Source organism: Babylonia areolata, chromosome 18 (genome assembly GCF_041734735.1).
Source record: "Babylonia areolata isolate BAREFJ2019XMU chromosome 18, ASM4173473v1, whole genome shotgun sequence".
Taxonomy (NCBI): Eukaryota; Metazoa; Mollusca; class Gastropoda; order Neogastropoda; family Buccinidae; genus Babylonia; species Babylonia areolata.
The window spans coordinates 13126541-13139421 of record NC_134893.1 but is presented as its reverse complement, the minus strand read 5'-3'; the positions used below and the strand labels follow the sequence as shown (position 1 = coordinate 13139421).

Below are 12881 nucleotides of genomic sequence, written 5' to 3'. Positions count from 1 at the left end.
AAGCAGTTTGACTGATGTGTGTGTCTTGTTGACAGCTGAAGTTTCTGGGCATGCTGCGTGGTTATTTCTTCAACGTCATTGTTGGACTGCATCATCCTGAAGACCTGCACCTCAGGTAGCTGGCAGATTTGCTGTACAAAAGTGGGTGTGTGTAAATGCATGTGTATTTGTGTGTGTGTGCGTGTGTGTGTTCATTACTTCATACATGTGTGTGTATGTGTGTGAGGGAGAGAGAGTAATAGGAAAGAAATAGAAAAAAAAACTGTGTTTCTGTGTGGTGCTTTAGGTGTGCGCATGTGTGTGTGTTCATGCCTGGGTATGTGTGTGTGAGAGAGAGCGGGAGAGACAGTGATAGGCAAAAAAACATAGAAAAACTGTGTCTGTATGTGGTGCTTTAGGTATGTGAATATTAGTATTATTTGTGGTAATAAACATTCTTTGTGGTGAATTCTTACTAATATTTACAATTATTAATAATAATCCATGAATGGAAGTATCAATTACAATTTTTATATTTGTAAAACAAATCTTCAGTGGGTTCCGAATTATCAGCAAGCTAGACTGTAGTAGACATGATCAAATGAATTATACAGACAACTCTCCTGATTCGGAACAGATGATTTAATGACAAAATACCATTTGCCACCCTTGTCCATATGATGCTGCTAGACTTACTATGATTTCTTCAATCCATTGATTTGTAAGAAAGCATATGTACAGGTAATAATGACAATATTATTATTACACCTTTGTGTGAAGGCCCAAAGTGATGATAGAGGCCTTTGTGATGGATAATGTTCAGCGGAAAATATCAAATTTGTCTTTTATGATGTCCATTGTCTGATTGATGTTTTGTTGTTCAATTTTCTCCCTCAGATTGGATCTGTTCAAGAAGCTTAGTGATGAAGGAAAAAATCTTTTGGACTTTGAGGAGGAAACAGGTGGGTACATGGCAGGTTAGTGAACAAATGAAATGAAATGAACATATGGAAATGCATGTACAACTTGAATAATGCGCACACAACCAGTGCATGTTCAGAATCTTGATAAAGAGGATTTTTTTAAAAAAAAAAAAAGAAGAAAAAAGATGTTACCAATATGATCATTTACAGTGATTGACTGTAAGTGCATGTTGACAGGACAATTTACAATGCTGTGACTGGCTGTTTGTATGTGAATGCTGATTAGCTGGTTGTGTGTGTGTTCACAGGACCATTTACAGTGCTGTAATTGGCTTGTTATTAGTGTTGACAGGACCATTTACAGTGCTGTGATTGGCTGGTTGTGTGTGTGTTGACAGGACCATTTACAATGCTGTAATTTGCTGGTTTTATGTGTGTTGACAGGACCATTTACAATGCTGTAATTTGCTGGTTTTATGTGTGTTGACAGGACCATTTACAGTGCTGTAATTGGCTTGTTATTAGTGTTGACAGGACCATTTACAATGCTGTAATTGGGTGGTTGTGTGTGTGTGTTGACAGGACCATTTACAGTGCTGTAATTGGCTGGTTGTGTGTGTGTTGACAGGACCATTTACAGTGCTGTAATTGGCTGGTTGTGTGTGTTGACAGGACCATTTACAGTGCTGTAATTGGCTGGTTGTGTGTGTTGACAGGACCATTTACAGTGCTGTAATTGGCTGGTTGTGTGTTGACAGGACCATTTACAGTGCTGTAATTGGCTGGTTGTGTGTGTTGACAGGACCATTTACAGTGCTGTAATTGGCTGGTTGTGTGTGTTGACAGGACCATTTACAGTGCTGTAATTGGCTGGTTGTGTGTGTTGACAGGACCGTTTCTGCTGAAGCTGATGCCTGACGCTCTGACAGCTGGTGTCATTACAGAATTTCTGCAGTTGCTCATTAATGTCATCAAGTTCAACGCTGCCTATATAGATGAAGATATCATGTCAGGACTTGTTCAGTGAGTATCTTTAAGAGGTTTTGGCATTGTACACATGAATGTTGGGGGAAAATATTTCTTGTGGATTGATAAATTTGCGTATTATGTGAAGTACTTACAGTTAATTAAGTAGTACCCTGCACTTTGTTCAATAGCTATAGTAGGGAATTAAGCAGTTTGTACTTTGTTCAGTAACTATGATGGTAAATTAATAAGCACCATGTACTTTTTCAGTAGCCATAATGTTTAAGTAGCACTCTGTACTCTGTTCAATAGTTAAAACAGTCGCTGTTGATTAAGATGACCTGCTCTATGGTTTTGTTCAGTAGATGTGGCAGTTATTTTATAAGCACCATACACTTTTTTCAGTGGTTGTAATGATAATGGAGAACATGCATTTTGATAGTTATAACATTTAATCAGGCAGCACTATGAGCTTTTGTTTGGCAGCTGTAATAGTTAATTAAGTAGCTCAATGTACTTTGTTAGATAACTTTGGCAGTCACTTTATGGTTTGTTTGGTTTTGTTGTTGTTGTTGTTGTTGGCTTGATACAGGTAAAAGAATTATTTTATGTTTCTAACAGGCAGACTTGCATGATTCAGAACAGAACACGATCTGATGAAGATATGAAGGTGAGTCAATAGTGTGTGTGCGTGAGTGTGTGTGTGTGTGTGTATACATGCATTCATGAGGGTTTGTTGAGTTTGGGGGGGAAGGTTTGAGGGAGACTGACTGGAGAAGGAGACTCTTTGCCAGCCTTAACAACAAATGCACCTCCACCCATCCACCCCACCACTCCAAATGTAGGTTGTCTTGCAGGATGTGCCACTTGATAGTTCATCTGTTCATGGCCTCCTTTCCAATCCATGATTATCCCCACTGCAGTAAAGACCCACTGCAGTGGAAGAGCAATGACGGATTCTTCAGGGAAGGATTTTTTCAGTTCAATTCAATTTAGATTCACTTCAAAATACTGTATTGTCTGCTTCAACCAAAGCAGAAAATTCTCTTTTGGCTCAAAATGCCCTGTCAGATGTGTCGGAGTGAAGAAAGGTTTGTGGAAGATGGAGTTTAACATGAGCGAGGAATGACCAGTGATGTGATAGCTGTGGTATGGTGTGTCTGATTATAGCTGTGGTATGGTGAGTGTGAAACAGCTGTGGTATGGTGTGTCTGATTATAGCTGTGGTATGGTGAGTGTGAAACAGCTGTGGTATGGTGTGTCTGATTATAGCTGTGGTATGGTGAGTGTGAAACAGCTGTGGTATGGTGAGTCTGATTATAGCTGTGGTATGGTGAGTGTGATACAGCTGTGGTATGGTGTGTCTGATTATAGCTGTGGTATGGTGTGTCTGATTATAGCTGTGGTATGGTGAGTGTGAAACAGCTGTGGTATGGTGTGTCTGATTATAGCTGTGGTATGGTGAGTGTGATAAAGCTGTGGTATGGTGTGTCTGATTATAGCTGTGGTATGGTGAGTGTGATACAGCTGTGGTATGGTGTGTCTGATTATAGCTGTGGTATGGTGAGTGTGTGATACAGCTGTGGTATGGTGTGTCTGATTATAGCTGTGGTATGGTGAGTGTGATACAGCTGTGGTATGGTGTGTCTGATTATAGCTGTGGTATGGTGAGTGTGAAACAGCTGTGGTATGGTGTGTCTGATTATAGCTGTGGTATGGTGTGTCTGATTATAGCTGTGGTATGGTGTGTCTGATTATAGCTGTGGTATGGTGTGTCTGATTATAGCTGCGGTATGGTGTGTGTGATTATAGTTGTGGTATGGTGTGTCTGATTATAGTTGTGGTATGGTGTGTGTGATTATAGATGTGGTATGGTGTGTCTGATTATAGTTGTGGTATGGTGTGTGTGATTATAGTTGTGGTATGATGTGTCTGATTATAGCTGTGGTATGGTGTGTCTGATTATAGCTGTGGATTATAGCTGTGGTATGGTGTGTCTGATTATAGCTGTGGTATGGTGTGAGTGATTATAGCTGTGGTATGGTGTGTGTGATTATAGTTGTGGTATGGTGTGTCTGATTATAGTTGTGGTATGGTATGTGTGATTATAGTTGTGGTATGGTGTGTCTGATTATAGCTGTGGATTATAGCTGTGGTATGGTGTGTCTGATTATAGCTGTGGTATGGTGTGAGTGATTATAGCTGTGGTATGGTGTGAGTGATTATAGCTGTGGTATGGTGTGTGTGATTATAGTTGTGGTATGGTGTGTGTCATTATAGCTGTGGTATGGTGTGTCTGATTATAGCTGTGGTATAGTGAGTGTGATTATAGCTGTGGTATGGTGTGTCTGATTATAGCTGTGGTATGGTGTGAGTGATTATAGCTGTGGTATGGTGTGTGTGATTATAGTTGTGGTATGGTGTGTGTGACAGCTGTGCCTGCAGGCCATGGATGCAGTGATCTGCTACAGCTTCCTGCCCCCCGGCTGTCTGCACTACCTGGTGGCTGCCCTCTGCCACATCATCAACAAGCCACGCTTCTGCGACCACAGCTGGGAGGTGGGTGGTCCGGAGGAGGATAGCTGATGTTCTTATCTTCATCGTGTGGTAATCAGTGGCTGGCTGTGGCAGGGAGAGGGTTCTTTGGAGGAGGGGGTTGGGGGAAGGGGTATCTTTCTGCTGTTCTTATCGTTCACTTAGTTTGTCTGTGGCTGCTTGTATGTTGCGTCATTGCCATGGGAGCTTGGTTTGGCGTGTAGTATTTCTTTTTTAAAGAGAGGGGAGTTGTAGAGGGGTACTTCCATTTATTTTCCTCTTAATAATCCATGGACACTTACTTACGTGGTGGGCTACATTTCTTTCTTGAGCTGAGGATTGTTGTTCTGTGACCACTGCTGGGAGTTTGGTGGAAGAGTGGTGCTGTCCTTTTCTGATTTTGTGTAGCAATGGATGGTTATTCTGTGTCCATGGTTGAAGAATAGTTGATGCGGAACACCAACTCTTGATCTTTCTTTCTCACATTGTGGTAGTCATAATCAGATTAATAATTACACCTGCATGCACATGCTTACCATCTGCCCCTCCTCACACTTACACTTTTTCTGTCTCCTGTTTCCTTGTCCACCTTTCCATTCTGCTCTTTTGCTTCATCCATTTCTGTCAGAAATTGATACTCACATGTCAGAGTAGCACATAAGGGCTAAACAAGAAAAAGAACAAAACAACACAAAATGAGGGACAAAGAGATTAACTGAGGAAAAAATAAGATACATACAAAATAGGTTTTAGAAAAAGAGAGTCTTCTTGCAGCATTAAAAAAAGAATGAATGAGCCTTCTCTAAAAAAAAACAAAAAACAACCACAACCTTTGGAGATTAGGATACCTGTTATTCTGGGCTTGAAAGAGGAAGAGGCCTACCTGAAAGAGAACTCTGAAATATAACATGGCCTGACATTTATGTTTGCAGCTGATGAGGAAACTACTGGGAACACACCTTGGCCACAAGACCATCTACACACTATGTTGTATGATGCAAGACAGGTGAGTCGGCTTTCTGGACCTTGTGGCTTGTTATATAACTGATCATTCTGAACAGGCTTATACTGAAGTCTGTTTGCGATGCTTGCACTGGAGTAATGGACTAGCATGTGATTTTATGTGGTGTGCTTATGATCCAGAATCACACACTGAACTTTTTGATACATCAAATTGCATATTTTTGACCAGGGTTGCAATAAATGTGATGACAGTAGTAATAGTGACACAGGTGATACTGCTGATTATAATGCTGATGTGAGTGACGAATGTGATGTTGATGGTGCAGACAACACAGTCCAGACTTCCTCATGCTCCGTGGGGCAGTGTTCACAATGGGGATGGCTCTGTGGGGGTCACGCCGTATTGCCACCCTGCAGCACAGCCCTTCCTCTGTGCTCCCGTCTTTTTATCAGGTCTGTCTGTGTGTGTGTCTGTGGTTGTGTGTGTGTGTGTGTATGAGTGTGTGGTTGTGTGTGTGTGTACAGTGTTACACCTGTTTGTGATGAAATATAACATTACAACACAGACCTTTTTATGCCTCACATCTTTGTGTGTGTGGGTGTGTGGACTGTTGTGGCTTTATACCTTATGTTTTGATAGAGTTGAGCCTTGGTATTTGGGCAACTGCTGAATTGAAAAATCTGATCTGCAGTTAAATGCATGAAGGTGCATACATGTGTCCTAACCAAAACACACACACACACACACACACACATGAATGCACATGTCTGTGTACACACATGCATGAGCACACACACACAAACACATACACAAATACACAGACACACACACACACACACACACACACACACATATATCCATCCATCCATCCATCCATCAGTAGAGGCCATAAAAGGTTGGTATCCTGTATACACTGAATCAGAACAGACACTCCTGAACCTTGCCATAGTGACCCAGCAGCAGTTCAGGGTCTCTCTTTGTGTGGCGTTATGGTGACATGAGATGATAGTTTTTAGAAGACCTCCAGCAACAGAAGGAGCCCATGTGTGGCAGTGTATGTATGGTAGTTGGGGATGACTGAAACGAGGGTCATGTCACCGAAATGATGCAGATGATGGGGCAGGAAAAAAAAACAGCCAACAACAGGTGAGTTCAGTGTCACTTGTGACAAGGACATGTATCCAGTGCAAAGAGGAGTATTCCCAAATGCGCAAATGATATATGTATTATGCACAGTATTTCAGCAGAGACAAGTACTGACTGTGTAACAGACAGCAAAGATGACAGGGAAGGGTGTTGACAGGTGCTGGCCTTCAACAGTCCTCTGATTGCCTACGAAGTGGTGCTGACCCTTCAGCGTCTGGTCAACAAGTTTGGCAAAGAACTGCTGCACAACTCCTGGGAGACCATCCTGGACATCCTGCAAAAACTCCTCCATCAGTGTGAGGTGGGTACCCATGGCAGCAGTCAGGGCTTAAAATAGTTTTCCCCCTGTTAGAATTTGTTCCTCTTGAGTGCTTACCTGACTTTAGTGTATGTTATCGTATCACCTGCTTCTGTTCTTCATCCAAGCACTTGAGCATTAACCTGGAGAGCGCGATGAGCCACGATCATGGCTTTCCCTGTAATGGGCCACGATCGTGGCTCTGTTTACATAAGGTCCGAAATCGTTCGGCTATACTCGGTAGCCTTCGTAAAATTGCCTCGTTCTGGTGTTACTGCCTCCCTGCTTGTGTTTGCACAAACTTTGACCGAGTTTACAAGTCCAGATCTCCATATTTTTTTAAAACAAAGAGTGACACTGAGGTTGACAAAGCTCAGGAAATAAGTGACCTTGTCACCAGTGATGATTCGTTTGCTGACAGGGATTCTGGTGAAAACGGCTTTGTTATTTTGACACTTGGGCATGCTGGCTTGCTTGTTGTTCATTCAGTTTTGTGTCTCCAGCTACAAAAACAGGGGGGTGGGTGATGGGGGTGGGGAGGGGTGGAAAAGTGGGTTAGGCATGGATCTGTTGCGAACTCCTGGGAATTATTTTGATTTTAAGCATTCTTGCTGCTTTTGAAAGCAACATGAGCTAAAAAAAACACATTTATTTCAGTTTTTGCATAAAGTATTGTAGATGTGTGTGCACGTGGCGTCAGTGGGCGTGTCTCCGACAAAGAATACAGTACTTATAATTTCATTGTTTCAGTTAAAATCATGATTCTGCAGCCAGAACATTTTTTTGTATAGTTTAATGCCAATTTTGAGATTTTGACTCTGTAAAAGATGTGAAAATACCTATAAACATTGTGGTTGACGTTTTTTGAAAATAAGTGTGCAAAATTTGTTGATTATATTCAACTACATACAAGGTACAGCTTTTTTCTTACTTTTATCTGATTTGTCATTCACTCTACTTTCCAAAAATGTATAGGTTTGCCTATTTATTCTTACTGATAAGTATACAAATGCCCCAAACCAGAGCACAGGTAGCGGAGGCAAACTATCCCTTTGTTTTAAGCATGATTTCTGTATGTATGTTTTATTATATCCAGCACTTTGTGGGTTAAGGGAACTGACTTTGTCCAGAATCTGAAAGTGGTGCCAAGTCATGGTGTTGTGAGTTATCTGACAACCGGCTAACTTCATTTTTTGTGACCACATGCCTGTTTTGAGTTGGTATTCTCCATTCTGGTCTACAGGAAGATCAGGGGCAGAAGGAGGGTATCTTTAAAGGAAATAAAGTACTCAGAAAAATACATTTTGTCAAGGGAAATTTCCTTTCTTTGATTTTTTCCTTTCCTGCCTTTAATTATTCAATTGTTTGATCAACAAACATGATGATCAGTATCTCCCTGGATAAAAAGAAAGAGCTGTTATGCAGGGTGGCCCACTTGTTCCACAAAGCCTGGAACGAGTGGCTTTTTCTTGTGAAGTGAATCCATGATCACATTCAGTTTGTCTGATGGGAAGCAAATCACAGTCCCTGAGCACTTATTTTCAAAATCAGGACAAGGTTACTTCTGAGATCAAAATGTTTTGGATATCCCAAAGTAGGTAAATACTTTGAAAAACATTTTTAATATAGGTAGTATTGATTTCCACTACATTCTTTTTTTTCTGTGGTGGGAACAAAATTTCCTTTGTGTTTGTGATTTTCAGACTGTACCTGAGTTTGATTCCCGTGTGAGCGCCACAGTGCATGACATTTTGACAGAGATAGAAGCCCTGCTTCACCGCGGACACTTCCTGGGGCCAACGGGGCGAGTTTTCTCCATCGTGGAAACCTGTGCTGGCCAGCGTCCGGTATATTTTTTAGCATGGTTTTTCTTTACTTATTTTTTAGTCTGGTTGAATAGTATGGTGTGCTTATGTGTGTATACATGCTTGTGTGAAATGTGCATACTGAAATGACTGGTTTGTGTCTAAGCTTTCCCATATTCCATCCAGCATCATTCTATCAGAGCCCCCAATAAATTACTGTCTCCTACTTTCCACAGTTAAAACCCACATGCAGCGTAATGATACTCACTTCAAGTCATTGGAAGTAGTATTTCTTTTAGAATGACAGGTGACAACTTATGTTCATGCTGGAAAAGAAGAAAAATATGAGATTTAACGTTTATTTAGAACTGTTCTGAAGTACATATATTTAGCACACTTTTCAAAAAGAAGTGACAGATTCAAGAAAAGGTGTTGTTTTCATTTCTCTGACAGAAAGACTTGTATTCTTTCGGTATAATATAACACTGCATCAGACAAAATGTTTTATGTTATAAAGTTACACCCAGAATTCTATATCTATAGATCATCACATCAAAGTGATTGTTGACTAAATGTTTTATGTTATACACAGAATTCTTTCTTTATAGATCATTACATCAAAGTGATTGTCTAAAATTCAGTCTGCTGTGAAATTGAACAACACATTTTCTGTTTGTATGTGAACTATTCTTCTTTTGTTTAATACTGGATACATTTTCAGGAGACAGATGGATGAGTACAATGCATAGAACAAATTAGAATCTATGAAGGGAACCATAAAAAAATAACTTAAAAATAATTTTTGTATTCATGTTTAGAGATGTTTGTGACATTGGTGATGATGATGCTTAGAAAATATTGTCATTGATGCTGATAGTGATGTTTATGATTGCTGTAATGTTTCTAATGACTTGTAATGCACTAATTCACTACTACTTCTAAAGTACATAGGGTTCCCAGAGGTACACTTTCTTAATAGGGTTGAAAGCAGCTGATATTTGTTGATAACTGCGAGCTGAAAACTTTGTAAATTGACTGTAAGCATTGGGCTGTATTATTCCTTAAACTGATTTGTAAGCTGATAGAATATTAGCAGCGGAAAGGAAGAGTAAGGTTAAACAGCTATGAGTATCTTCCCAGTTAGTGTCCAAGTTGATGATGACCACTGTACATTACAAAAAGAAAACCAAACTGTGAATAGTGATTTGTAAAAATGCTGTAACCAGGTGAAAGGAAACAATGAGAAAAGAGTGAAGGATAAAGCTGTGATGTCACTGTTGCAGATAGAGTCAGTGTGCAAGTTGATTCTGTACCATCAGCAAGCGATCCATCCAGGCCGTGACAAATGGCTTCAGAACCTGCACCAGCTACTGGACAAGTTTTACAGGTAAACCCATTACATACTTGTTCACTGTTTGCAAACAGCGGAGGCAAGGCATGTCCCATTCTGTGTGGAATTTATTAAAGTTGTCTGCTTTCTCATTCTAACTTTCTCCTCACTTGGAAAAATCAACCAGTTTTCACACTGGTGAGCTCTTGAAGATTTCTCTTGTCAATTGATACATCTTACTCATGTCAACTGTTTCAGAAAAAAAACATCTCTGAATATTAATCCTGTAAGAGAGAAGAGAGGTGAAGGGGAAACTAATGAAAGTGTTCTTCTGTTGGCCCAGACAAGACACCAGGACAGAGGTGCGGAAAAAGGCGTTGGGAGTTCTCAGTTTCATAGTCGGCGTGAATAAACATGTGTATGAGGTGAGGCCTGGATGTGTTGAATGTCCACAGTATATGTGTATTATGTAACAAAGGCACCCACAGTACATGTGTGTTATTTTACAATCGAAAGGCACATATTTGTGTGTTTTTCATGTCAAGCAAGCAGCCTTTGCAGATTTGTGATTCTGCTATGTGCCAGCTTTATAGTTAGTTTCTTTCTGTCACATCTATGATGTGATCACTTAGATTGAATTATTATCTATTTTTGTCCAGTCAAACAGTTTTCATGGTTTCTTTCTGATCAGTATCATCAAATGGTAGACAGACAACCAAAAAAAGGAGACAGAAAAAGCAGGAAGAAAATGGAAAAGATAAAATCTGCTGTCGGTTTTATGTGAAGCCACGAAGAAAAAGCGTGCAGTTGTTATGAATCACAAAGAAAAATATTGTTAATGCATTCTTGTCCTTTTACTAGAGTTGCAACAGTTGGTTATGTGATTGTCAAAACTGTGATAGTCCTACCTGTTTTCAGACCTCAGATGTTTGAAGCACAGTATTCTCCAGTGTTTTGTTTTTGAGTGCTAGTCCATGACTAACTTATAGGTATTCAGTGCAGAACATAGAAATGCTTTGCATTGTTGCCTTTTTCAGGTGGACTTGATTGACAAGTTGATGATCCCACATTTCTCCCACATTGATGCGGATCCAGATGTGGAGGTGCGCAAAATGGTGGTGGAGATTATCATCAGCATGGCACAGGGCTGTTCCAAGGATGAGTTTTTTGACCTCATCAGTATTTTGGAAAAGGTGTGTAATGGATGTTTGAAGTGTGCGTGTTTGTGAGTGCATACTTTTGTTTCTTTGTATATGGGAGATTTTCAAATTTACCTGTTGTGATCTCTCTTAATGATGCACAATTCTGTTCCATCGTTTAGCATCGCAGAACATGCAGAAATATTGCTTTGATCATAATTGGCTACTTTTGTGCTACTTCAGTTCAAGCTACCTGCAGTAAACAGTATACAGCATGGAGGTTTAAGTTCATCTACACATCATGGTCACAGAGAATAATTAGCAAATTGGTAAGGGAAAATAAATGTGTACAAGTGTATCGAAGAAAAAAAATCCCGTTTTTCTGTTCTTTGCTGTCCTCCACTTCACAGTGGTTGATAATAAACATAGCACATGAAAAGACGAGAGTGGGGAGAGCAGAGCTTTAACTCACTCAGTACGGCCAGTCCTCTCTTCTCCTCTACACAGACCCCTCGGATGTCCAGTGGGTGTCTGAATGACCCAACCTTTAGCTTCCGTCGTCAGAACTGTGGTATTCTTTGTCAACATTCACCTCTTCAGTATAAGAGCGTTCCGCTTGCAATATTTTGATGACGGTAATTGGGATGAAACGCTGTTAACGTCGTCTCTTTCGCTGTTCATATGGAGAGAGTTAAAGGAAATGGTGAAAAGGGCATTGTGTCCAGTACAGTCTGACTGTGCTGTCAATCCACTTTTACTTTTGTTTTGTTTTGTTTCACTCCTTGCTTTTACCTGGCTGAAAAGACTGAGATGGAAGTTGATGAGAATGACAGGAGTAGACTCTGTGGTGAATTAAGTTTGTGTCTTTCTTTGCTCGCCTGCCTTTAAAACTTGTGACCATTTACCCTGTCTTTGGGGTCCATGGAAACACTGGAGAATGACAAGGGAAGTAACCTTGTCCAAAAACTGTAATGTGTGTACATGCTATAGTGTTGCAGTTTACCTCCTGTTCAACTGACAAGAGTTTGCATAGAATGAAACGACAGTAAGCATGTAATCTGGACCCCCACTAATCCATGTGACCCTAAGCCTGTATTGTTGTGATTGTGAATGTTTCAGATCATCCGCAAACCTCTGCATGTTCAGTTGCGAACACAGTTTGGATCAGATGGGGAGACCATCTTTACCACTGGTGAAGAGCATAATCTGGAAGATGTCAAGGTTGCTTTTTTCAAAGTCATCGAGGCTTTTAAGGTAGGATTATCTTCTTTCATATATTTCAGTTTTGTGTGAGCCTTTTGTTTGTACATGTACAAGAGTGTGTTTTTCTTTATTCTGACACATCTCTGTGACATCTCGCTGGTATTACTGCCAGATTACTTTAGAGCATGTTGACACATGATTACATGTATTTACATGTGAATTAGTGTCAGCATGTGCGTGTGTGTGTGTTCATGCTTGCTTATGTATGTAAGTGCAGCATGTGTGAGAGAGCACATGCGAATGTATTGTGATGTTGACAGTGTATAAGCACAGTGAACGTTTGACGTGGAGAGCTGTACACGTTTCAGCACAAGCTGTACACAGCTCCCCCCAGTCATGCCCAGCGTCTGTACAACCTGATCATCGGCCACATGCAGGCACAGTACGCACAGGGTTACGATACTTCCACAGCCGCCACCATGAGGAAAGCTGTGAGTACCCCTCTGCTTCTCTCCGCCTCATTATGCTTGTTGGCCGTTGGTGTGTTTAGGTTGAGCTGGCTCCTATACTTTGTTCACTGAACACAGAGAACC

General features: G+C 40.6%; 1 protein-coding gene across 15 annotated transcripts in view; it reads left to right on the top strand.

Moving 5' to 3' along the window:
• LOC143292463 (tuberin-like) overlaps positions 1-12881 on the top strand; it is a 51067-nt gene that overhangs the window by 9563 nt on the left and 28623 nt on the right. For all 15 annotated transcript variants that reach the window (XM_076602763.1, XM_076602762.1, XM_076602760.1 and 12 more), the window contains 14 exons: positions 36-115; positions 877-941; positions 1793-1925; positions 2490-2538; positions 4302-4427; positions 5336-5409; positions 5693-5819; positions 6671-6814; positions 8515-8658; positions 9900-10003; positions 10290-10371; positions 10984-11139; positions 12205-12339; positions 12657-12779. In XM_076602763.1, the coding sequence (XP_076458878.1) occupies positions 36-115; positions 877-941; positions 1793-1925; positions 2490-2538; positions 4302-4427; positions 5336-5409; positions 5693-5819; positions 6671-6814; positions 8515-8658; positions 9900-10003; positions 10290-10371; positions 10984-11139; positions 12205-12339; positions 12657-12779 (1542 nt within the window). The remainder of the gene's footprint in view (positions 1-35; positions 116-876; positions 942-1792; positions 1926-2489; positions 2539-4301; positions 4428-5335; positions 5410-5692; positions 5820-6670; positions 6815-8514; positions 8659-9899; positions 10004-10289; positions 10372-10983; positions 11140-12204; positions 12340-12656; positions 12780-12881) is intronic.